The sequence below is a fragment of the Ovis aries genome, chromosome 1 (genome assembly GCF_016772045.2).
Source record: "Ovis aries strain OAR_USU_Benz2616 breed Rambouillet chromosome 1, ARS-UI_Ramb_v3.0, whole genome shotgun sequence".
In the NCBI taxonomy this organism is placed as follows: Eukaryota; Metazoa; Chordata; class Mammalia; order Artiodactyla; family Bovidae; genus Ovis; species Ovis aries.
Genome location: NC_056054.1, coordinates 166663651 through 166689803, shown reverse-complemented (window position 1 = coordinate 166689803; position 26153 = coordinate 166663651). Strand labels below are relative to the sequence as shown.

At 39.0% G+C, this 26153-nt stretch overlaps 1 protein-coding gene across 8 annotated transcripts in view; it reads left to right on the top strand.

Moving 5' to 3' along the window:
- IMPG2 (interphotoreceptor matrix proteoglycan 2) overlaps positions 1–26153 on the top strand; it is a 77769-nt gene that overhangs the window by 37100 nt on the left and 14516 nt on the right. For all 8 annotated transcript variants that reach the window (XM_027979604.3, XM_060416880.1, XM_060416876.1 and 5 more), the window contains exons 10-14: positions 7867–8111; positions 9819–9904; positions 20385–20688; positions 21665–22959; positions 23547–23766. In XM_027979604.3, coding sequence (XP_027835405.1) covers positions 7867–8111; positions 9819–9904; positions 20385–20688; positions 21665–22959; positions 23547–23766 — 2150 coding nt within the window. The remainder of the gene's footprint in view (positions 1–7866; positions 8112–9818; positions 9905–20384; positions 20689–21664; positions 22960–23546; positions 23767–26153) is intronic.

The following is a 26153-nucleotide window of genomic DNA, read 5'->3' as shown; positions in this document are numbered from 1 at the left end:
ATCCATGGGTTGGGTATACTGTCACTGGTTTATCTACTCATCCGTTGAAGGACCCAGTTGCTTCTGTTTTGGAGCTATCATAAGTAATGCTGCTCCATTTGTGAATGAGTTTTGTTTTGTTTTTAATTAAACTTTTTATTTTGAGTTTTTTTAACCATTTAAAAATGTAAAAATCCATTAATTCATGGACAGTGGGCTAGAGTTAGCTCATACGCTGTAGTTTACAGACTTCAATCAGACTGCTGACTAACAAATACTTGTATTTTTTAATCTGTTAATTTTTATTTTTTTGAGGTTTAGTTGATTTATAATACTATATATGTTTCTGGTATACTACATAGTGATTCATAATTTTTAATGGTTACACTTACACTGCATTTTTAGTTATTATAAAATATTGCCTATATTCCCTGTGCTGTATAATTAGCCTTTGTCAAATGCTAAGTTATGCTTAATTTAAAATTAGTATAAAAATTGGCATTCATAAAGCACTTTCAAGTATACTGTTGTCATTGAGTAGAATAACCAAATGTCATTTTAAGTGGTAAATGAAAAAGAAGAAAGCTGATTTCTATCACAGTTCATTTGTAAAAACAGCTGCTCTCTGAAGTTTCTTAGAAGCACAGTCTTAAAAGCATAGTCAGTCCCCTTTGTGAAAGTTGCTTGTCTTTTTGTCTTTGAATTCAAGTTTGTTTAAAATTTACTTTCTCTTAAAGATAAATAATCATAATATAGAATATATGAAGCAAATTCATAGGCTGAGCATAGGGATGTTTAGAGATAAAATAACATTTCTTCATTTAATTTTTTAAAAAATTTTATTTTTTTCATTGAAGTAGAGTTAATTTACAGTATTAGCTTTAGATGTGGAACATAGTGATTCAGTGTTTTATAGATTTTATTCCATTTGAACATATTATGAAATATTAGCTATATTCTCTGTGCTGTACAGTATATCCTTGTAGCATATTTTATACATAGTCATTTGTATCTCTTAGTCCTCTACTCCTATCTTGCCTCTCCCCACTTTCCTCTTCCTGCCAGTAACCAGTAGTTTGTTCTATATATCTGTGAGTCTGTTTCTGTTTTGTTCATTTGTTTATTTGATTTTTTAGATTCCACATATAAGTGATAACATAGAGTATTTATCTTTCTCTGTCTGATTTATTTCACTCAGTGTAATACCTCCAGGTCAATCCATGTCATTTTGCCTTCATTTATATAAGATCAGGGGCTTCCCTGGTATCTCAGTCAGTAAAGAATCTGCCTGCAATGCAGGAGACAGATTCGATCCCTGGGTCAAGAAGATTCCTTGGAGAAGAAAATGGTAATCCACTCCAGTATTCTTGCCTGGGAAATCCAATGGACAAAGGAGCCTGGTGGGCTACAATCCACATGGTTGCAAAGAGCTGGACACAACTTAGTGACTAAACCACCACCATATATAAGATATAAATATAATATCTTATATTTGCAAAGGGCTTTCTGACTTCCTCATTTTCGTTTATATGATATTAGAGTATTTACTAAGTATTTACTAAGTATCCTAAAAGATGATGCTGTGAAAGTGCTGCACTCAATATGCCAACAAATTTGGAAAACTCAACAGTGGCCAAAGGACTGGAAAAGGTCAGTTTTCATTCCAGTCCCAAAGAAAGGCAAAGCCAAAGAATGCTCAAACTACCACACAATTGCACACATCTCACATGCTAGCAAAGTAATGCTCAAAATTCTCCAAGCCAAGCTTCAACAGTACATGAACTGTGAACTTCCAGATGCTCAAGCTGGATTTAGAAAAGGCAGAGGAACCAGAGATCAAATTGCCAACATCCGCTGGATCATTGAAAAAGCAAGAGAGTTCCAGAAAAACATCTGCTTTATTGACTATGCCAAAGCCTTTGATTGTGTGGATCACAACAAACTTTGGAAAATTCTTCAATAGACGAATACCAGACCACCTGACCTGTCTCTTGAGAAATCTGTATGCAGGTCAAGAAGCAACAGAACCAGACGTGGAACAACAGAATGGTTCCACATCAGGAAAGGAGCACATCAAGGCTGTATATTGTCACCCTGCTTATTTAGCTTATATGTAGAGTACATCATGAGAAACACTGGGCTGGATGAAGCACAAGCTGGAATCTAGATTGCTGGGAGAAATATCAATAACCTCAGATACGCAGATGACAGCACCCTTAAGGCAGAAAGCGAAGAAGAACTAAAGAGCCTCTTGATGAAAGTGAAAGAGAAGAGTGAAAAAAATTGGCTTAAAGCTCAACATTCAGAAAACGAAGATCATGGCATCTGGTTCCATCACTTCACGGCAAATAGAAGGGGAAACAATGACAGTCTTTATTTTTGGGGGCTCCAAAATCACTGCAGATGGTGACTGCAGCCATGAAATTCAAAGACGCTTGCTTCTTGAAAGAAAAATTATGACCAACCTAGACAGCATATTAAAAAACAGAGACATTACTTTGCCAACAAAAGTCTAGTCAAAGCTATGGTTTTTCTGGTAGTCATGTATAGATGTGAGAGTTGGACTATAAAGAAAGTTGAGCGCTGAAGAATTGATGCTTTTGAACTGTGGTGTTGGAGAAGACTCTTGAGAGTCCCTTGGACAGCAAGGAGATCCAACCAGTCCATCCTGAAGGAAATCAGTCCTCAGTGTTCATTGGAAGGGCTGATGTTGAAGCTGAAACTCCAATACTTTGGCCACTTGATGCAAAGAACTGACTCATTTGGAAAGACCCTGATGCTGGGAAAGATTGAAGGTGGGAGGAGAAGGTGACAACAGAGGATGAGATGGTTGAATGGCATCACTAACTCAGTGGACCTGAGTTGGAGTAAACTCTGGGAGTTGGTGATGGACAGAGAGGCCTGACGTGCTGCATGCAGTCCATGGGTTTGCAAAGAGTCGGACACGACTGAGCGACTGTACTGAAGTGAACTGGGAAGACCAGGCTGTTAAAACATAACTGAATTCTGATGTGAACCCTCTGGTCAAAGAATGGTGTTCAGTTGTTGAGTGCTGAGTTTTCTATGGGGACACAGAGAACAATTCAATATGAAGCCATTCGATTTTATGATAGAATTGTTAACCTAAGTACAGTTTCCAAAACTTCAATATTGTCGGATATGAACCAGTTGGTGGGGTTTATTCATAACTTTTTGGTATACTTTTATTTTGAGCTGTGTATGAGAGAATGTGTAGCATATGAGTGAATGTGTAGCGTAGAAATAGTCTACATAATATATATATAACCTGTCTCTCTACATAAGTATTTATATACACATGAGGTTTTCTGTTTGCTTTGTACGTCTTTCAAGTTGCACATGTTATTTTAAGTTAGTAAGACCCACTTGAAGTGAATCAACAAAAATCTGCCTGGTGTCCACACTTCAGAAATTCAACTCCAGGCCTTGTATGCACTTTCTTCCTAATAGAAGTGTGAGAGAAGAAGAAATATCTGAGTTTCTTGAAATACCTCTGGTTTGATTGATCGTCATGTAATCATGTAATACTATTTTTTCTATTTAACACTTGCACATGTCAGACAGCCAATGAGGACATTTGAAGTGAGGAATAAATTTCCCCTCCACATGATTGATGTTTTTGGAAACAGCAGTCAGAGAGACTCTCCTCTATATAGCAGTTGTTTCAGTGTAGTTCAGAAGGTGAAAGGTGATGCTGTAGTGATGGTTGATTAATTTGGTGTTGCTGAGTGCAGAAAGGCAGCACAGCTTTCTTCAATCAAGTAATGTTTTGTCCCTAGTGTGCCTTCTGCATCTTATGTACTTCCTTGTTCTTTTGGCTTATTTTTATTCTGCTCTTCATCCTGAGATATCTCTGTATTGCATTTACCATGCCAAAACTAAGTCTGTTCTGGGTCACACTGAAGTTCTCAAATCTGAGAATAGATGATTTTCTGATTCCTCAAGCGTTTCTTTGATTTCTCTTTCTAGGATAGAAACTTGATAGTGAATTGAAGTATCTCTGTGAGACATTTTATGTTCTTTAATGAATATATCTTTACCAGACAAGGTAGATGATATTAGAGGTGTTATTTTTAGATGTCCAAGGAAAACACTGGGAGAAAAATTATATTTTGCCAGTAAAGAGTAAAGCCACTAATTTAACCCAGACTGCCTGATTTGCACAGATTTCTTGATCCAGAAACGTTTCTCTGGATCTTCTCCCTATGATGTTTAAAAGTCATGCAAATCACATGATGGGCTCTCCTTGTCTGATTTTTCTGCTGAGTCCAGAAAACAACTGGAGTGCTAACTGACATAGCCATTTCCTCTCCTCCATTTTTTCCCTCTGATCCCTGGTTCTTGTATTTGAATCATGTTAACATGTTTCTAGGTTGGGCATAGATCCCAAGGAGAAGCTCGCCTTTCTGGAGATGCAGGCATGTGCCATCCCACAGAGCTTGGAAAGAGCATGCAGTTCTCACAGAGTTATGTTCTGCCTGTGAAGCAGTGTCCCTAAAATGATTACTCAGAAGACAGAAATGTATGAGGTTAATATACATGCTCTTTAGGGTGAAAAATGTGTGTGCTCAGTTTCCTCTGACTCTTTGCAACCCCATGGACTGTAGCCTGCCAGGCTCCTCTGTCCATGAAAATTTCCAGGCAAGAATACTGGAGTGGGTTGCCATTTCCTACTCCAGTGGCTTTTTTGAGCCTGGGATCAAACTTACATCTCCTGCATCGGCAGGCAGCTTCTTTACCACTGCTCCACCTGCATATTTAGAGACTGAACAATTAAGTCAAGAAAATCACATGCTGTCATATAAGTGTCACAAAGTCAATGGTTCTATCTGCCTACATTAGTGAATAAAACTAACCATTTGTTTTTTCATTATTTTCAAAAATATTTATTGAACTACTAGGAGCCAGGCATTGTGAGGGATGTTTAAGACATACGTGGTGTGGTGAGTTCTGACCAGTAGGTGTCCCTCTTACTGTTCAATTTCACATTGTGGCCATCTTTTTTTTTTTTTTTTTCTGACCATATTTTACTGAATTTATTTCTTTACAAAAGGAGATCAGGAGTTACTCATGAATCAACATGTTCTGACATGATAAATTAAGGGATTGAGGGAATTTGTAGATGACAAGCAGATGTCTCATCCCTCAGCAAGGCATCCAAGTGTTAAGATGCTCAGTTACCACTGTAAGGTTCCCTAAACCACACCATTGGAAGTGACAGCTTATCAGATTGGGGAGGAAAACCTTATTGATGATACTCAGAGTGGGACAGGAACATTGTGCCTCACTGCTTCTGTGGTAGGCAAGGGGTAACACCTTCATGGCACCCCCTGTAGACCCAGGGCAAGTCCAGAACTGCCTGCGTTCCCAGGAAGAAGAGGTCTCCTAAGACCAATTTATGCTTACCAAACTACAAAATACAGTGCATTCTCTAGCATGCTGATCGATCTATTTAAAGCAAGAAAGGTATCTGCCAGCTGACTAATTATTGCATTGGCTTAGCTCATGCATTCTTTCCCCATAGGGCAATCTGCAGGGAATTATGATCGAAAGTTCTTTTGCCAGCTTGATATCAGAGAAGGGAAGTTGGGTGATCCTAATGGCCAGTATCAAAGTCATGCTGGCCTATTGTACCTATCTCCAATCTAAGGTTCTGTGTTACAAGGAAGCTACAATGCACTGTCGCAGGCTTTTCACTCATAGTAAGATAAATTAGTTAAGTAGCCCTTTTTCTAGACTCCGTGAGACCCCTCTCGTTTTCCTGACATTTTTATTATTCTAAAGATACGTGAATACTTTAATTAAGGCTGGAATTTTCTCTCTATAGTCAGGCAAGTATAGATTTCTGTTACTTTAATAGACATTGAATTGCAGGTACCAAGTCAGACATTGGAGATAGAACTCAAGGACAGACTGCAAGACAGACATTCACTAGAAACAAAATCTTTTTACAAAACAGCACAGTCTATAATCAAGGAATATATAAGTGAATCAGAAGAGGAAATGCTTAATTTATTTGAGTGCTTTGGTTTGGGCATCATTTTGCTCCTATAGAATGTCTGAAGGTGGCAGATTATTTCCGAGCACATCTGCCTTCAGTGGTTCATCTTTGAGAGGGTGGAGGATCTGTGAGAGGGTGGTGCATCTTTGAGAGGGTAGAGGATCTTGGTGTGCTTGTTGGGTATTGTTTCTGATGGCTGTGTCTCACAGACTGGCTGGAAGTGAGGGTGCTGAGTAGAGCAAAGCTGTTCTCATGATGACTTATTTTTTGTTAACAGTTTAAAGTTACTGAGTGTAGTGTAGTCATTCAGAATGCTGGTGCCAGAGTCAGGCAGATCTGTGTTTGAATCTTGACTTTACCCCTTTATATATTGTGAAATTTTAGGCAAGTCTTTTAACTTCTTTAAATCTTAGTTTCTTAACAATAATCTGAAGATAATAAAACCTTCACATTTGTTATGAGTATTAAATCAGTCTAAGCCTGGGAAATAACCTGTCATTGTAAGCACTTATAAAAATGTTAGTTTTTAGCTGTTAGATAAGTCTGAGTTGGTCTATAAGGTGTAGTTCTATTGGTTTAAAAATCTTATATTCTGATGTTTCTTCAAAATGATTATTTAAGAAAATGTCAAATGACATATCAACTCCTACTTATTTATTTTCACTTTATCCTTTATTCCAAGAAATTGTCTCTTTGTTTGCCTGTGGAAAGATAGTGAAAAGGCCCCATTCCAGACAAAGTTATTTATTAACACTTGTCAAAATTTTATTCAACTCATTAATGAGGGAGCCAGCAGAAAAATGAGAGGTAGTTTCTAGAGCATTTGGAAGAAATATATATAGTTAACTGGGAAAGGATTGCTAAGTTAGATGTTGTTGCTTTGTAGTCACTAAGTTGTATCCAGCTGTTTTTGACCCCATGGACTGTAGCCTGCCAGGCTCCCCTATCCATGTGTTTCTCAGGCAAGAATACTAGAGTGGGTAGCCATTTTCTTCTCCAGGGGATCTTCTCAAACCAGTGTCTTTTGCATTGGCAGGCAGATTCTTTACCACTGAGCCACCAGGGAAGCCCCGCCAAATTAGATAGAACTAATTTGTTAAGTTGTACTAACTAATTTGCTAAATGTCCTATAGGCAAGTAAAGTCATAAACTTTGGAATTATCATTCCTATTAGGCCAAAAAACCATCACTTCTTAGTAAGTTTTTTACAATTCACTATTAAACTTTATGGGACTGTAAATTGTCTGGGCTATCAAACGAGAGACTTAGATAGCTGTCATATTAGAAGATATTCTAGTATGATATTAAAAAAAAAAACTCACAAGTCATCAATTAGCTTTATTTCCAAATAGTTCATATTTTCCTTTTACAATAGATAACTGTTTCAGTTCATAGTCATTACGCTGCTTTACTGTTTCACTCCCCAATGCGGAGTACATAAATCATCCAGCAACAGTAATGAGATACAATGGATTTCCCATTGTTGGGTGGAGTTAGAAGGTTTGGTTGTTGTTTTTTTTTTTTTTTTTAATCAGGGAGGAGAAACCCTAATAGGGGAAGAAGGAAGCTGACTGAGAGTGAAAAGGAACAGTTGATTTTGAAGGGGTGAAAACATGGGGGAAGAAGACACTCAGGTATATATGCAGGCTGACTCTGTGCCCTCCGTGTTCTTAGAGCTATAACCTCTCTGTTTTCTGGAAGGAGAAGGGGATGGCTAAATGTTGCCATCCAGAGTCTGCAGAGAATGGTGATGGAATCCTTGCCTTTTGAGACTCTCCCTACGTCTCATGTTTGCTCTCCATGGCTTTGGAGTTCCTTTCTTTGTGCTTCCTTGGCAGGACCTAATCTGTTTCTCTTGTCATCCACAGTGGCATAGATGTTCACTATGCAGTTACCTTCAATGGGGAGGCTATCAGCAATACCACCTGGGACCTAATTAGCCTACATTCCAACAAGGTGGAAAACCATGGTCTTGTAGAATTGGATGATAAACCCACTGCCGTTTATACAATTAGTAACTTCAGAGATTATATTGCTGAGACACTGCACCAGAATTTTTTGCTGGGGAGCTCTTCTTTGAATCCAGATCCTGACTCCCTTCAGCTTATCAATGGTAAGTTGTATAACCATTAAGTCCTTGTATAGTTTTAGTTTCTTTTCCAGTATATTCTCATAAAGCGAAATTCCCAATATATATATGGTACTTAGCACTCTCTAGGCTGCATCAGACAGAAACCATCCTGATCTGAATGGTGCTTTAGCTTTATTTCCAGATAGTTGATATCCTCCTTTCCCTGTTTTAGTTTATAGTCATTAAGCTAATGACTATTAGCCATGCAGCTAATTCGGGTAGATTAATCAGGGGTTTCTGGTGAACGAATGGCATGAGGATTAAGATATGCAGTAGGCAGAATGAGGCTGTTTAGGATACTGAATCCATAAACAGCATAGTGAGGTCTTATTTTTATGTGGAGCCTGGGGTGGAGCTACCTTCTAGAAGGTGTCCTAGAAAGAGGTCAATAATTCTCAGCAAGTTTAACAAAAGCTTTAGAATATCCAGCACAAACTAATTCAGGTGCTTTGCCTTTCAGTAGATGTACATTTCAATTGCTCAGAATTTTGTTCCTAAAATACATTTCTGTTGTTATGCCAGCTTCAGAGTTCTGAATGGCTGCAGCTTCCTAGGTAACTTGATCATCATTAAAAAATATATTCATCTTTGATTTCATGCTACTGGTTTTCCATAGAAGACAAGTTAACTGAACACACAGTCGAGAAAAAGTTTTGGAAAGTACTTATTTTCCAAAAATAAAGTTTGATTTTTGATTGATCCCTTTATGTCAGTGCAGTGAAAAGTGAAAGTGAAGTCGCTTAGTCATGTCTGACTCTTTGCGACCCCATGGACTGTAACCTACCAGGCAACTTGGTCCATGGGATTTTCCAGGCAAGAGTACTGGAGTGGGTTGCTGTTTCCTTCTCCAGGGGATCTTCCAGACCCAGGTGTCAGTGCAGTAGGAACAGGTAAATACAGATTTTGCTTCTATTTTTGGGGTATACACCAGATCACCTTTCTTACAACCCCTTCTTTTTAATTTTTATTGATTCCTTCTCTCCTCCAGGAAAAATCATTCTATTTTTTTGTCTGTGTTCACATACATTATATAAATGTTTTGTATTGTTTTATTTATCTCTCTGACATAGGGAACACTTCCACAAGAGGAACTTGGCTTTATTAATGTTTATAGCTTCAATATCATCAAAGTCTATAACAACTAGTGAGGATTCAGTAAATCTTACTGAGTTGAATTATATAATTTACTCTTTTAACTTTGTGACCCTTTAGTATTGGTATAGTGATAAACTCTCTGGTGTCTTACCCTGTTTTTCAAAGGTACTTTCTGCCAAAAAGGAAATAGTTTTGCTGCCAAAAAGGAAACAGTTTTGCATAATTTTCTCCATTTTTGGCATCACCCAAATGAATTGGAATTTCAGTTCAACTTTCTTATTAAAATGAAAAAAAATCAATTTTAGAACAGATACTTCATGGGAATCTTGAAAAGAGTAAAAAATGCTTGAGAAAGGAAAGAAAATAGGAGTGTTCAAAATGTAACAATGGGAAGAATGTTTATGTTGGAGTCATATCATTTAGATAGATGGTGCTAATATAAGTAAAATATTTGAATAAAGTATCAAGATCCTTCCATTTGTTCTATCCAAATCTAAGCTTATAAAAAGGAAGAACTTGGTTTTTAATTGTCTCTGAACCTTAAACACAGTAGTGTCTCAGCTAAAAATTTATTTAATGTTATTCTTTCTTTAGTGAGAGGGGTTTTACTTCCCCAAAGTGAAGACCAAGTTTGGAACACTCAAAGTTCAAGTCTTCAGCAAGCCCCGCCATCTATTCTGGTAAGTATGTTTCTGTGTTTTATGCCTAGAACCAGGCTCTAAAACTTCTCTTCTTTGTACACCTACCTGCTTACTTTGGCATCATGGATTTCCCAAGCTGTTCCTATTTCAAATATTCTCTTACATCATCCTTGGAACATTATTCATATTTGTCAACTCATGGACCCAACCATGAGCGGATAATTTAAGCCTTCTGCAGTGGTTAAATGAAGTCCATACATTTGGCATTGCCAAAGTCTGCAAATGGTAGAAAGCTTATTTGTGGTTCATACTTGTTTGGCGATAATTAAACTGTAAGTGCCCACTGAGTTGTTCTCTAAAAGTTACCCAGAAATGTAAATTCGATGTACATAGTTACAGAGTATAGCTTTTTGTTACAGGGACTGTATTGAAGAAAATGTTTATAGATTCCAAAGCCTATAGAACAGTGTGCACATGGAAAAGAGAGAAAGAAGAGTAAAAATAGTGCTTGGTTGACAAATGACAAATATTGCGTGGGACTCTAAATCAGCCTCCCTTTATCCTGGGAAGAAAACATTCCCATTTGCACAGAAACAGCATGGAATGAAATTTGTTTTTTGCTCCTACCACCCAACTCCCCTGGGTACACTTCTGTCCCTTCAAACCTCCACTTGCCATGACACCTACCCAGAAGCAACCAGTCAAAAAGAAAGTAGCTTCCTGTAGTGTCAGTAGAACAACCACCACAATACCACTGGAAACCAAACTGTCCACAACGATTCCAGGATCTTCTGTTATCAAATAGTTGCACCATGGACATTCCCTTCTACATTCCCCAGTCCTTCCACCCTCTTGATACTTCTTTTCTGTCTCATATGGCAGAAAAGGAACTAATGTTAAATTAATTTCAAACATCTGTTTCTTGGCTTTCATCCAGCAGTGAAAATTTAGAAAGTCTGCCTCAGACTGGCTTAACCATCAATATAAGCAGCCATTCCTTCTGCTCAGGTGTAGAGCAACTCAGCTGAAATGTGGAGTCATTGGAAATACTCTTTTCACCAAGTTCCATAATGGAGAAAAAAGGTTAGAGGGAGATTGACCTCAGAGATTACATTCATTTGGTGTTTGTTTATTCATCCACTTACTCATTCAAGTATATTTATTTTGTCCTTTTCATGTGCCAAGTGCTGGGGAGACTAAGATGAATAAGGTGTGGTCTTGCCTACAAGAGGTAGTTTCCAGTCTGGTGGTGGTAGACAGACTTGTACACAAATAAGGTGGTGCTGTCATAGGAGTTCATTCAGGGTGTGGTGGCAGGGAGTGGTGATCCATTGCAAACACATGCCTCTGGCCTCTGTTCCTGCTGATCCCATTCTGGTCAGGGGTTCTGTCACCAGAGATTTGTGATGATAACTTAGAATGATGTAAAGACACAAATTTTATATAAGCCAGGGTTTGCAAACTTGAGATGAGCTGACTAGATCCAGCTATAGGCATATGCTTTGGAGCTATTTTTTTTAAAGCCAATTTTTACAAATTAGGAGATTTTTTGATAAAAATGCAGATTTTCAATTTCTTTTGAAAACCGGAAGATCCGATATCATTGTTTACATTTTCCATTGCAAGAAGTGGCTAGAGCTTGGTTGAAAGAGGCTGCCAGTTTAGTTACGGCAGATACTGACTAACTGTATTCATTTGTTCGTTTATGTTGCTTGTTCTGTGGGTCTATTTGCATTTAAGCCAACTCCTTGGTTTTTCAGTTTGAGGAGACATTGGAATGTTCAGTTCAGTTCATTTCTGTTGCTCAGTCATGTCCAACTCTTTGCGACCCCACGAATCACAGCATGCCAGGCCTCCCTGTCCATCACCAACTCCCGGAGTTCACTCAGACTCAGTCCATCGAGTCCGTGATGCCATCCAGCCATCTCATCCTCTGTTGTCCCCTTCTCCTCCTGCCCCAATCCCTCCCAGCATCAGAGTCTTTTCCAATGAGTCAATTCTTTGCATGAGGTGGCCAAAGTACGGGAGTTTCAGCTTCAGTATCATTCCCTCCAAAGAAATCCCAGAGCTGATCTCCTTCGGAATGGACTGGTTGCATCTCCTTGCAGTCCAAGGGACTCTCAAGAGTCTTCTCCAACACCACAGTTCAAAAGCATCAATTCTTTGGCACTCAGCTTTCTTCACAGTCCAGCTCTCACATCCATACATGACCACAGGAAAAACCATAGCCTTGACTAGACGGACCTTAGTCGGCCAAGTAATGTCTCTGCTTTTGAATATGCTGTCTAGGTTGGTCATAACTTTTCTTCCAAGGAGTAAGCGTCTTTTAATTTCATGGCTGTTAATGGGTGATAATAAGACATGAAAGAAAGTGAAAGTGAAGTCGCTCAGTCATGTCAGACTCTTTGCGACCCCATGGACTGTAGCCTACCGGGCTCCTCCATCCATGGGATTTTCCCGGTAAAGGTACTGGAGTGGGTTGCCATTTCCTTCTCCAGAGGATCTTCCTGACACAGGGATCAAACCCAGGTCTACCTGCACTGCAGGCAGATGCTTTATCCTCTGAGCCACTAGGGGAGCTAATGACATGAAAGAAAAGTATGATTAATTAGAAGTGTCTGGTTATTGCTTCTCCCCTTCCTCCCCCTCCTTCCTCTCTGTCCTCTCTACTCTAATAGAAGTGAGGTTTTTGTTGTTTTTTTTAACCAGGTTTTATTTTTAGAAATTGTTTTAGAAGTAGTAATTTGGGGATATTGAATTTGACACCTTTTGGCCTTCTGATTTGGAAAATCACTTGATGCACAGCGTGCTTCCTATAGCACTTAGCAAGCTTTTCAGTTGACGTTAGCAGAACTGAAACTGGCCAATATAATATTGAACCTGTTGATATAGTACACTGAGCTGAAAGAAGAATTCAGAAGTTGAATTTGTTACTATGGGAACATCTATTCATATAAAAATAAATGAAGTGCTATTCCTGGCATGTATGTGTTTACCTTTCAAAATATATGAGAAAGCTTCATTGCCATGCCATTTTTTTTTAAGGGGGTACTTGTTTGGAATAGATGGTCTTCTTTCTTTATTTAAAAAAATCAAGTTGTTTTACTTCACATTTTTTTTAGTATGTATTTAACTTTATTTTATTTATTTATTTTATTATTATTATGTTTAATTTTTAAATTTTTTTTTTACTTTACAATACTGTATTAGTTTTGCCATACATCACATTTTATGTTGCCTACCTGTGGCTTAACCTTCATTTCAGAATTGTTTGTTTTAATTTTTATAAAATGAAAAGAAATTTAGTTTACCGGTATATTGAAATCATGTATATTGCTTGAGGATTTCTTTTTCATTGAGGATTCAATTGCCTTTCCTAATGTGTGTCAGGTGGTAGGCGCTGTCTGATAAAACTGAAATTCTTAAGCATAGGTTGAGGAGCTTAGTCATCTCTCCCGGAATTTTGAAAAAATGCACATCTAGAATTACAATGATATAAATATACCTGACTCAACTGGGAGCACAGGCGGCCTTAACACATTTCTAGAAGTGGTTTTAGATAATTAAGAGGAAAGCCAGTGAATTCTCGGGTATGGTATGATTCTTATCATCATAACAACTCTTTTGAGGGCCAGAACTTAGTATTGACTAAATGGCTTTCTTACTTAAATTGAATACATATATAATTTTAGGATAAAAGAAAAAAATGAGAAAGGAAGAAACTTTCCCTTATATACAAATGGCTTCTATATTCAACATAGCTGCTGCTGCTGCTAAGTCGCTTCAGTCGTGTCCCATAGACGGCAGCCCACCAGGCTCCCCCGTCCCTGGGATTCTCCAGGCAAGAACACTGGAGTGGGTTGCCATTTCCTTCTCCAATTCGAACTGAAGTTCATAGACGGGAAATGCCCACAGTCACAAAAAACAGAGAATAGAAATCTGAACTAGATTCTGAATTACTAGAATTCTGTCCTTGGGCTTCACTCACCATATCAGACTTTTTGTTGAAGAATACCTATAAGTGTATATACCCGCAGGGCAAAAGGATTTCCAGAGGAGAAATTAGAGCTAGTAGATTTGGCAGTCAGTTCTTATTCAGGCTGGCATGTGTGCAAAGATCCAAAAGACTCAGGTGAAAAAAGAGCAGAGAAAAAAAGAGCAGAGAAAGGAGGAAAGACCATTTTCTAATATTTAAATGTCAGTCACCTGAGTCTTTTGGATCTTTGCACACATGCCAGCCTGAATGAGAACTGACTGCCAAATCTGCTAGCTCTCATTTCTCCTCTGGAAATCCTTTTGCCCTGCGGGTATATACACTTTTAGGTATTCTTCAACAAGAAGTCTGATATGGTGAGTGAAGCCCAAGGACAGAATTCTAGTAACTCAGAATCTAGTTCAGATTTTTTTTTCTCTGTTTTTTGTGACTGTGGGCATTTCCCGTCTATGAACTTCAGTTCCTTATTTCTAATAGGCAAATTTTGACTAAATGATTCTTAAGAGTCTTTCTAGTTATAAAACTTGGTACTTTTATTATGTTCATATATATGTGCATGCTCTGCCCCCCTTCCTAACATAAGATTTTTGTAAACCAAAGGATGGCCTTATAAAGCACTAAACCTTTGGCAAAACAAAAGCTTCTATTTGTTTTACTTCTACATTCTAGACTTCAATTTGTTGCCTTTTCATTTATCTGGAATTGAACTCTGGAATTGCTGTCTCCATCTGGACAGTTCTTTTTATTTCCCCTTTCTTGAGATAATTGACATAGAACATTGTATAAATTTAAGGTATACAAGATGATGATTTGATATATATTGTGAAGTACTTACCACAGTAGAGTTAGTTAACAGCTCCATCACTTCACATACTTATCTTTTTTTTTTTTGGTGGTAAGAACATTTAGGAGTTACTCATTACACAAATTTCAAGTTTATAACAGTACTGTTAACTGTAGCCACCATGTTGTACATTAGATACCCAGAACTTATTTGGTTTATAGCTGCAAGTTTGTACTCTTTGACTGACACCTCTCCATCTCCTCACCCCCAGCCCCTGAAACACACCATTCTACAACTGTTTTTATGAGTTTGGCTTTCTCAGATTCTACATGTAAGTGGTACCATACAGTATTTGACCTTTTCTTCTGATTTAGTTCACTTAGCATAATGCCCTCCAGTTCCATTCATATTGTCACAAATGGCAGGACTTCTTCTCTTTCATGGCTAAATAATATTCCATGGTTTGTGTGTAATGCATCTTTATCCATTTATCCACTGATGGACGCTCAGGTTGTTTCCGTATCTTACTACTCTGAATAATGCTGCGTGAGCATGAGAGTACAGAGAACTCTTTGACACACTGATTTAGTTTTCTTCAGCCATATATCCCGAAGTGGGATTGCTGGATCACATGGTAGTTCTGTTTTTAATTCTTCTGAAGAAATCGCATACTGTTTGCCACAATGGCTGTACCTATTTACATTGCCACTAACAGTGCACATGAGTCCCTTTTCCACACACCTTTGCCAGCACTTTTATCTTTTCCGAAAATAGCCATTCCAGCAGGTGTGAGATGATGCTTTGTTGTGGTTTTGATATGCATTTCCCTGTTAAAGGTGATTTTTGAATATCTTTTTGTATAACTATTAGAATATTTTCTTTTTGTTTTTCTCAGACCTCCTATGGATATACCTTCTACATGCTTCTTGCTACCTCTTGTGGCAGATTTCTTAAGCTTGTGTGCCCTCTCTTGATCCTGCAGTGCACTGGGCTGAGTGATGATAGCTTTCCTTTTGCTTTCCCAAGGGAAGTACAGAAGCTAAAGTTTGTCATCTCTCCCTGGCCTATAGATTCAGGCTGGCTTTCTGTTCACTAGCTGTCTGCCATGGGGAAGGTGTGGAGCAGGTGTGTGTGGGGGGTGAGGCACACACAGTACTGGAGGTGCCTGTGGGCTATGCAAGGGGGATCAATGGGCAAAGCGTTTTGGCAACTCATGGTCAGGCCTCCCGATGGAGTCCGTCATGCAGTTAGTAGGATCTGTATCCCTTTAATACGTTCAGAGTCCTGGCTGCTCTTCTTTCAGCCACTTCCCATCCCCTAGTTGTGCATCTTACAGCTCAGTACTCTGGACAGAGTGAGAGAGAAATACAAGGACCTGCACAGCTGGGGCGGCCAGAGACTAACACACACTCTCACTTTCCTCCGTGCAGAAATCTTGTGCAGAGTGGTGCTCTCTTGGCCGTGGGCTGTGTTGCCATGTGGGAGGGATGAGGTGGGTAAAGTGAAACTGTTTCTCTTACCCTCAACAGTGTGTCTGAACTTGGATTTAGTGGTTGGGGAGCTACTCTGTTGGTCTCTTGGACTTCCACAAAGGTTCTCTCATTTACGGGTGATTGTCCAAGTTATTGTTCTCCAGTGGCTCCCAGATTGTGTCCAAGAGGGGCTGGAGCCAGTTCATGGGCCACCTCAGGTCCACAGCCAGGGCTGAAGTCTGTATGCTTATTACCCAGTGTGCCAGGTGGGCCAGACTCCTTCTGGGTCCCTTGGTGTATAGTACTGAATCCCGCAGCTCCCACAAAGTCACTTTTGTCCACAAAGGGTGCAAATTGCTGTTGTTGAAAGGGGAGTATGAGTTGGGTATGTCTTACTCATTCATCTTGCTGACATCACTCTGGTTCATTTTTGAGGACCCAGAAAGTTTTAGACTCTCTAGTCAGAACTATAAGGCAATTTTATGTATCTGTTTGGTGCTAGGTTATATAGGAGCATCATGTACACAGCTCAGTGATCACAAGCTGCTTTCCCTATAGAATTTTGAAGTTATAAAGGTTAAATTCATTCCTGGTGATGACATACTCTTTTTTTTTTTTTTTTTTTTTACTTTATTTTACTTTACAATACTGTATTGGTTTTGCCATACATCAACATGAATCCGCCATGGGTATACATGTTCCCCATCCTGAACCCCCCTCCCACCTCCCTCCCCATACCATCTCTCTGGGTCATCACAGTACACCAGCCCCAAGCATCCTGTATACTGCACTGAGCCTAGACTGGCAATTCATTTCTTATATGATATTATACATGTTTCAATGCCATTCTCCCAAATCACCCTACCCTCTCCCTCTCCCACAGAGTCCAAAAGACTGCTTTATACATCTGTGTCTCTTTTGCTGTTTCGCATACAGGGTTATCATTACCATCTTTCTAAATTCCATACATGTGACATACTCTTAAATACTAAAATTTACTAGAAAAATGCCAGACATCTTTCCCCTGATTTAAATCATCTTTTTGGCCTTACTCATGAATCAAGTTTTGATATCTTCAGGTTCACTTCTGATGAGAGGATTCCCAAGAGGTAATTTCTTATCCTGAAATGGTTCTTTTTTTTTAATGTATCATTTGCAGCAGTTACATCTAGTCTTTGAGGATGGTCTTCCTCTTCCTTTGATATATATTTTGCTTTTCTCTATATATTCAGTTCATCAGACTCAGATCACTAGACTCCAGTCTAATCCTCAGATGTGTCTTTGTCTAATTCCTATTTTTGACCAAGTCACGTTGCCAAAAATATATACAAATATTGTACCATCCCCTTTTCATCACTTTCCTCCTTACTCTTTAGATTCTTTATTTCTAATTAAATTTTGCCAGAATGATACCATTTTTGGTTTGTATTATTGTTTTAATCCATTCTCTTCTTCCTTTTCTGGCCGTTTGTATTTCATCACAAATCTTGTAATCACCTTTTGACAAACATGATGCAAACTTTTATGGATATTTAAAATACACTGCACACAGAACATGGCTCAGTTAGGGTTTCAGTAGTAGCAGAACTCCCTGGATAGTAGTGCAAGGCTAAGGGAATGAAAAAGGAAATCTCAAAGTGTGCTGAGACTAACAGCAGTGAGAAGCCATTCCCATCCATTGAGTTTTAGGGCAGGGGGAGGAAATGCAGTGACCAGAGCCCAGTAAGAGCTGAAGCTTCAGTTGTAGAGGGATAGAGCTACTGCAGGACACACAGTATGGAGGCTTAGAGGAAAGAAATACCCTGATCTCTCACTCTTCCTGTTTTTTGATCTTCTGCTTCTAAACGTGCAAACTCAAACAGAAGACAGCTTGTAAGGGAGTGGGGGTGATGAAGTTATCAGGGAAGAGAAGCAGCTAGGGTTGTGACAGATAAAAATAATCAACAGGATGGCCCACTTAAAATAGGACCTAATTAAAAGAGTCTGAACGGGGAACGAAGTGTTGGTGTCACTGAGTTCCACAAAAGAAAATCAGTTACTTGACTTAGTGCTTGTAGTTTAGAAATAGTAGATGAAACTGAGTATTTCTGCTGCTGCTACTGCTGCTAAGTTGCTTCAGTCGTGTCCGACTCTGTGCGACCCCAGAGATGGCAGCCCACCAGGCTCCCCCATCCCTGGGATTCTCCGGGCAAGAACACTGGGGTGGGTTGCCATTTCCTTTCTCCAGTGTATGAAAGTGAAAAGTGAAAGTGAAGTCGCTCAGTCGTGTCCAACCCTCAGCGACCCCATGGACTGCAGCCCACCAGGCTCCCCCGTCCGTGGGATTCTCCAGGCAAGAGTACTGGGGTGGGGTGCCACTGCCTTCTCCGAGAGCATTTCTATGTATACCCAATGATCCACTGTGCATTTGTCACTAGAAGAAGGGATGAATTCGGACATGCTCAGTAATTTCTTGCCTCCTGTTTCCTCCTTTGTGATTGCGGGAGTGTGCTAGCCAATGCTTCATCATGTGGACCCTTGATGGAGAGACGAGGGAAAGCGTGTAGGCAAAGAATGGACGGCAGCCTAGCAGGCTCCTCCATCCATGGGATTTTCCAGGCAGGAGTACTGGAGTGGGGTGCCATTGCCTTCTCCGAGGCAAAGCATAAAAGACTATAATTAGGTGATATAACTGAGTTGAGTCCCTCCATAGCTTAGTAGGTTGAGTTAGTTCGTGGCTATAGACTAAACTATAGTTAGCCACCTTAAAATTGTGTGCTTTTGTTTAAAAAGCATGTTAGGCTTGAGCATATGTGCCAGTGAAAGTAACCACCTCCAGGAATCTCCTGGAGGAAGGGGGAAGGGATTCTGTTCAGAGTTTCTTATTCTTAGTTTTCATGGACGTCCTTTTGTTCATAGCTATTCCATGAATTCTAGTTTTCAGGCAGGTTTGCTTGTGGAAATTTTCTTAAAGTTTCCAGTTAATGAGAAAATATAATGATTCAACAACTCAAGAAGTATTTTAGAAACCCAGGCTGGAATAATACAATGGGCATGTGATGAGGCTCCATCCTTTACTGAGGAACCTTTAAGAGTGTAATACCATGTCTTGGTCTCTCTCCTAGACCAGTTAAGTTAGGATCTCTGGGGTGTGTAGCTTGGGCATTGGAGTCTTTAAAAAATCTGCATGAGATTTTAATGCTATGTAGAGTAGAGAATTATTGATCTTTTCTATTTTTCTTTTTCAGTTTTCACCTAGGAAATATTTTATGAATTCCTTCTATGCATATGACACTTCTTGGGTTTTGTTATTCAGCTAGATTGGAATATATAAACTCCTATCCAATGTCGTGGCCATTTTACCCACTAACATCATCATTAAACCTTTTTACATAGACTGATCTTCACAAGATTAAATAATTAATATGTTCAAGGATTGTGTTTCTGTCCGCTTTTCTATTCCTGAGCGTGTGCTTAGTCTCTCAGTCGTGTCTGACTCTTTACAACCCCATGCGTTGTAGTCTGCCAGACTCCTCTGTCCATGGGATTCTTCAAGCAAGAATAATGGAGTGGATTGCCATTCCCTTCTCCAGGCAATCTTCCCAACCCAGAGATCAAACCCAGGTCTCCTGTATTGCATGCAGATACTTTACTGCCTGAGCCACCAGCTAAATTTTAAGATACAATTAGTACTATGTTTGTAAAGGTGGTACTATAATTCACAGATATTGCTATAATTTGCAAATATGGCTACTTAGTCAAGGTAAGAGACCACATTTCACTTGGTGGCATTTCTTATAAAAGACCTGTAATTAATTTTTAATACCTTTCAGAATGATGAATAAAATTACCGATTGTTCTTCCTGCTGTGAGCAATGTGCTTAGGTTTTTGACAACAAAGTAAAGATATTAGTAACTTCTGTGTATTTAAAGCACACTAATAAGACAGAGGGAAAGGAACCATCTAAAGCAAGAGAAACAATGTTTTATCCCACAAACTCACTTTGCTTGGGATCTTATAAAGATAATATGTCATCTGTTCCCACTTTTCAGGTGAGGTTCAAGTGATACATGATTTTTCTCTAGATTTTCCAACTAGTAAGTGGTCTAATTGGGATTTAATTATAGATCTGTTTGCTTCTAGAGCCCACACCCTATCCCTTCCCCAATATTACATTGCCTTTTGTCCCTGTAAACTCTGGGAATGTAGATGGATGGATGATTATTTGAAATCGTTTGTATGTGTTTCTTTTATCTATGATATGATTTAGCCTCTTTTTGCCCCTCCAGGATAATACCCCTCAAGCTGAATGGCCCTCAGCAGATGAATCCACCACGAGCAGTATTTCACCACTTGGTTTCAGCTCTGGCCTTCCTTCAGCCACTGACAGGGAACTCTGGTCAGAAAGCCCTTTGGGTGATTTAGTGTCTACACCCAAATTAGCCTTTCCCTTGGAGGTGAGCCTCAGTTCTTCCCCAGAGGTTTTAGACCTTAGCGGCTTGACTCTTCATTCTATCACCCCAGCAGTGCTTCAGACTGACCTGCCTGTGGCTTCTGAAGAAAGGCCTTCTGGGTCTCACTCATTAGAAGATGGTAAGGAATTTTAATCACTTTTCATAATTTATTGCATCAGATGACAGGTTTTGAAGAGAGCAAGAGACTAGGGTTAAAAGAAAGCATGGCCACATGGACTGGGAGGAAATGTCTTAGGAAAGTTGTGTGAGAAAGGGCGCAATCGGCTTTAATGTGTTGGAATGGAGAGTCCAAATAGATAAATAATAAGAAATGAATATCTTGGGTGAGATCACCTAATAGATATTTTGAAGGTCCTGTTAAAGGATATATAAGTAAATTATATTACTATTTAAGAACTACTCTACTTGCTTGAATATTTTAGTAGTAAACAAACAGCCTCAAAGATTATGCCAGTATCTTTTAATAGGATTAATTTGGGGCCATTAGAGATTTCTAGCTTGCATCAGGCTTGAGAAGGGGAAAGTCTAAACTAGGGAAGCTGTAGCAGAGATTAAGAAGTGAAAGTCAGGTAGATGATTTAGATGTGGCAGGAGAGGACCAATCAGTGAGACTCAGGGATAGCATACAGGTGAAAGAGGAAGATGAATAAAGATATAAATAATGAGCCCAAGTTTTTGAACATTGGGTGAACCTGAAGAATGGTGGATAATAAACATAGCCAGGAAATGGGAATTCAATTTCCTAGGGAATTTTCTTCGTAAGATTTTACTAGAGTTAGTCTTTGTTGTCAATATGGCTACCAGCAGTTCTCTGTTTTCACGAAGTAAAAAAAAAAACCAAAGTGTTTGAAGATGAGTTATTTTAGTACCTGATGTTTTGTTATCCTCAGGAAAGGGGGTTATAATCATGAGTGATTGTACCACATCACAAAAACATAATCATCCCTTCTTGTTGTTTGCTGGATTTGGCAAAGTAAAAGTCAGCAACTCTCTGTCATGATCTAATGGGAAAATACCAGGTAGCTGGTTTTATTAGGACTGGGAATATATTTTGGCATCTTTGTAGATTGATTAATGGAAAACTCTATTTTTAGGATTAATGAAAGTTGAAGGGTCAGAAGATTTTCTTTCTGTCAATCCATTGCCTTCAAGTCCATTTACTTATCCTGTGCCAAAAGGAACACCACCATCCATGGAAGACTCTGGGGTATCTTTGCCATCCTCACCATATCCAGTCTCCTCTGTCACATTTGATCTTCTTGCTAAAGAAGTAACTACACCGTTTGGCATGGACTCTTTGGCCTCCAAAGTCAAAGACCAATTAGAAGTGAGCACTTGGATGCCAGACACAGCTATGGAAAAAGAGTTCATGTTTGAAAGTGGTTTGGGTTCAGGGTCTGGGCAAAAGGAAGACCTGATTACCTGGCCATGGAGTGAGACTTCATTAGAGAAGAGCACTGAACCATTGTCCAAGTCATGGCTTGAAGCTGAGGATTCACTTTTGCTAACTGAGGGTATAGATGTGAGACTAGTTATAGATGACAAAATAGATTCTGCATATCAACATACTGAGCATTCAGAATATGGGCCTTTTAATGGGTCTACAAACTTTGCAGAAGATGAGCCCCTTAGTGGACCTACTGTGTCCCTCTTTGCAGAGACCAGAACTCAATCTGCATCTCCAATTCTACCCAAACACACATCAGAGGTACCCGACACTGATTATTACTCAGTTACCAAATCACCTCCTCTGTTGACATTTGTGGCAGTCTCTGCTTCTACTGATAAACCAGATCAAGTAGAACATTTTCTAAAGGAGGATATGGAGCAGACTACAGAGTCATTTAACCGTGAATGGTTTGACAATAAGATTTCAATAGAAAAGTCAGATGTGCAGCTTTTGAGGACCACAGTGCCAGAGTCAGATGTCATTTGGGCAAGAACTTCTCCCTTAGGGAAACTGTCCAGAGACACATCGGCAAGTACACCACAGAGTACTGACAAGCCCTGGTCGAAAGCTTCCATGACACAGTCTGCCAAATTGCCTTCAACCATAAGTTCCGCCCTGCTGGAAGATGAAGTCATTATGGGTGTACAGGATATTTCATTAGAGTTGGACCAGATAGGCACAGATTACTATCAGCCTGAGCTAATCCCTGAGGAAAGTGGCATGGTTGGTAGTTATGTGGAAATGTCTACAAATATCCACTCCACAGAGATGGCTGTTGTGGCTCAACCCACAAGAAGTGATGACTTGAGTCATACCCAAGCCGCTGGAGCTGTGGTGGTTTTCTTCAGCCTCAGAGTGACTAACATGATGTTTTCAGAAGATCTGTTTAATAAAAACTCTTTGGAGTATAAAGCCCTGGAGCAAAGATTCTTAGAACTGGTAAGCATAAGAAGTGAAATACGGGCATTAGTGAATAATCATATATGAACCACCCCTCTTTCCCCACAACATAAGATCTGAGCCAAGGAAAGTGTGGTCTGCTGTGGACTTTCATTTCCTATCATCTCCAAATAGTGTAATGGCCTAGGGTTGGTAGGAAAAGAATGAGACAGGTGGATTCAAAAAAAGGAAAACACAAATGTGGCATATCAGTGATATGACAACTTAGATACTGGATTTTTTTTTCTGTAATTTCTAGGACTGAAACAAGTTTAAGATTTATCTTCACATTTTATCGTGAGATCAGTGCTTTGTAGGTACCTATAATGCTTTCACTGTCACGATCCTTTAGTGAAACAGAATAAACTCTTTGGTAGCTAAAACTGTGAGTTACATGGATTTCCTAAATAACTCTGATAACCTTATGACTCAAATAATTCACAATTCATACTTCTGTTTATGAACAATTTAAATAATGTAAACAATACAGGTTGGAAAACTGGAGAGGTTCGTCTTTCTTTGTTTTTGGTGTATTGAACAAAATGTAAAACTTTGTCAATAAACTAACCACTTTACATGTATTGTAGCTGGTTCCCTATCTCCAATCAAATCTCACTGGATTCCAGAATTTAGAAATCCTGAACTTCAGAAATGGCAGTATTGTGGTGAATAGCCGAATGAAGTTCACCAGGTCTGTCCTTCCTAACGTCACCAGTGCTGTCTATGTGATTCTGGAAGACTTTTGCACTACTGCCTACCAAACCATGAACTTGGCTATTGATAAATACTCCCTTGATGTGGAATCAGGTAATGATATTGAATACCATCATGGTTTCTTAGTGGAATCTAATTATTATTTGTGTGTATTTTCTTCCACTGAATTGGTAAGTTCAATACTTACCCAATAAGTTCAATACTAGGTAAAAGAGGACTAAGTCAGGCAAATTTGCCGCATTTGATAATTAGTAAATTATCTCTTCCAAGGATGTCAGTATCGTTCTCTTTTCAGAAGGATTGTCCCACATGCTATCTTTACTTAGCTCCCATTCTCTTTTCTACCTGCTCCGTCTTTTTCTTTCTTTACTAATCCATTGAATCTGTTCTTGCTACCTCTGTATGTTGTGAACCCCATTAGATGTGAACTCTCTTGCCTTCTGTGTTATTCTTCTGTGTTGTTTTATCTATTTCCATTATTGTAAGTCTAATATAAATGTCAATAACTCTCTACATTTTTATATGCAGATCATGCTTATTTTCTGAGCTCCAGAATCTGTATCTAACTACGTAGTTGATGACCTCAACTTGGATATATTCTATGTATATCAAGCTTAGATTAAGCCCTGAAGCTAAGACTGAGCCCTTGTTTTCTATCTCTTTGTACCTTCCAACTAAATCTGCTTCTCTCAGCTTGTCTCTGTTGTTAAATGGAAATTATATCCACTCCACTACTGAAGCCAGATACATAGAAAGTCACTCTGATACCTCAGTTTCCATCACCTCTAACTTTTAGTCACTCACTAAACTTACATTGATTCTGAATTCTAGATATCTCAGATCTATGTGTTTTTCTCTGCCTTCACTGCTCCTTCTTTAGGCCAAACCATCATCATCTTTCATTTGGACCAGTTTCCCCACTGTCTCCCTTTTTTTCCCTACCTCCCATCCCCTCCCATTTGTTTTCCAGACAGCAACCAGGGCACTCTTTCTAGAGCATTGATCAGATTATTGCACTTTCCTGCTTAAAATACTTTCAGTGGCTACCTGGTTCAGTAACCACAGGCCTGGTTCCTATCTTCTTCCCCAGTATCACCCAGTGACACGAACTTTTTTACTCACTGTGTTCTACTCGGACTAGCTTCTTTTGGGTTCCTTTGATTCCCCAAACTTTTCTTGTCTTGAAACCTTTGCACGCTCTGTCTTCTTTGCCTGAATCTCTTTCCCCTCTTGGCTGACTTCTGCTTACCCTTGGTGCCTCTGTTCAAATGTTTCTTCCTCAAGACTTTCACTGATTCATCCATAATCTAGACTGGTTCTTTTCCCTCTGTAGAATTTATAACTATTGTAATCATGCTAATTTATGCACATAGTTGCTTAATAGCTATTTTTCCCTGTGGAACTATCCACACAGACTGAGATTTTATCTGTTTAATTAGCCACTTTGTAGCCAAAACCTCTGCATATAGAATGTACTCAAAAATACTGTGAATGAATGAAATAAACCATTATTTTTATTTGAAAGACTTGGATGCAGAGAATACTGGTGGATGCTCAGACTTTTTTCTTTTTTACCTTCTGCATACCAGAGGAGCGTGGTTTTGAGTAGGAGTAAGATGGAATGTCTGGGTTTGAATTTCTCCAGTGCTCTTTACTCTCAAACTGGTTTGGAAGTCAGCCCTATCCTTTAACCGGGAAAGAAGCAAACATTCTTTCCTTTGAAATCCATGAAGGATCATTATTCATTGAAAGTGAGGAAAATGATTTAGCTAATTCCCCTATATCCGCATCTCTTGCCACTTGAGTTCTTTAAGGACATTTGCACATTTTTTGCCATGTGGTCTTGTGGTATAGTGGAAGAAGCAATTAATTATAATTTGGAAGGCCTGGTTTCTTGCCTGTGCTTTGCCATTTGTCATTTGTGTGATCCTAGATGAGCTGTTTTATCTCTGAACCTTACTCCCTTATATAGCAAATGGGATAATATTACTTGGCTAATATTTCATGGGGCTATTCTAAAGATTAAACAAATAGCATATATAAAAGCATTTGACTAGCCATATAAATGCAAGCAGTGTTGATTTATAAAGCTTTTGCAAAAGTCGACCCACTTCTTTTTGAAGAGAAGTATTTAAATAAGTACATTTACTCCAATTTTGTATGTAACTCATGTGTCAGATGTTTGCCAAGTCATCCAGGTTTATAGAACCACCTTTTTCCTTAATATTCAAATGAATTTGCATTCATCCTCATCATGTGCAGTGTAAAACCTGCATCCTAGCCCCTCCAAGCCCTAACATCTCTAGGAATTATCAGGGAATTTAACTATCTCTTAAATTTCCAATCTCACCGTATCCCTTGACCCTTGTGGTTGTTCTTTATGTTAATTCAACACAGATCACAGTCCCATATTTTATTTTCCCAAAGTACCCTCAACACAGGGCAGTTGATTCCATCAGATACTTGCTGATGATATGAGG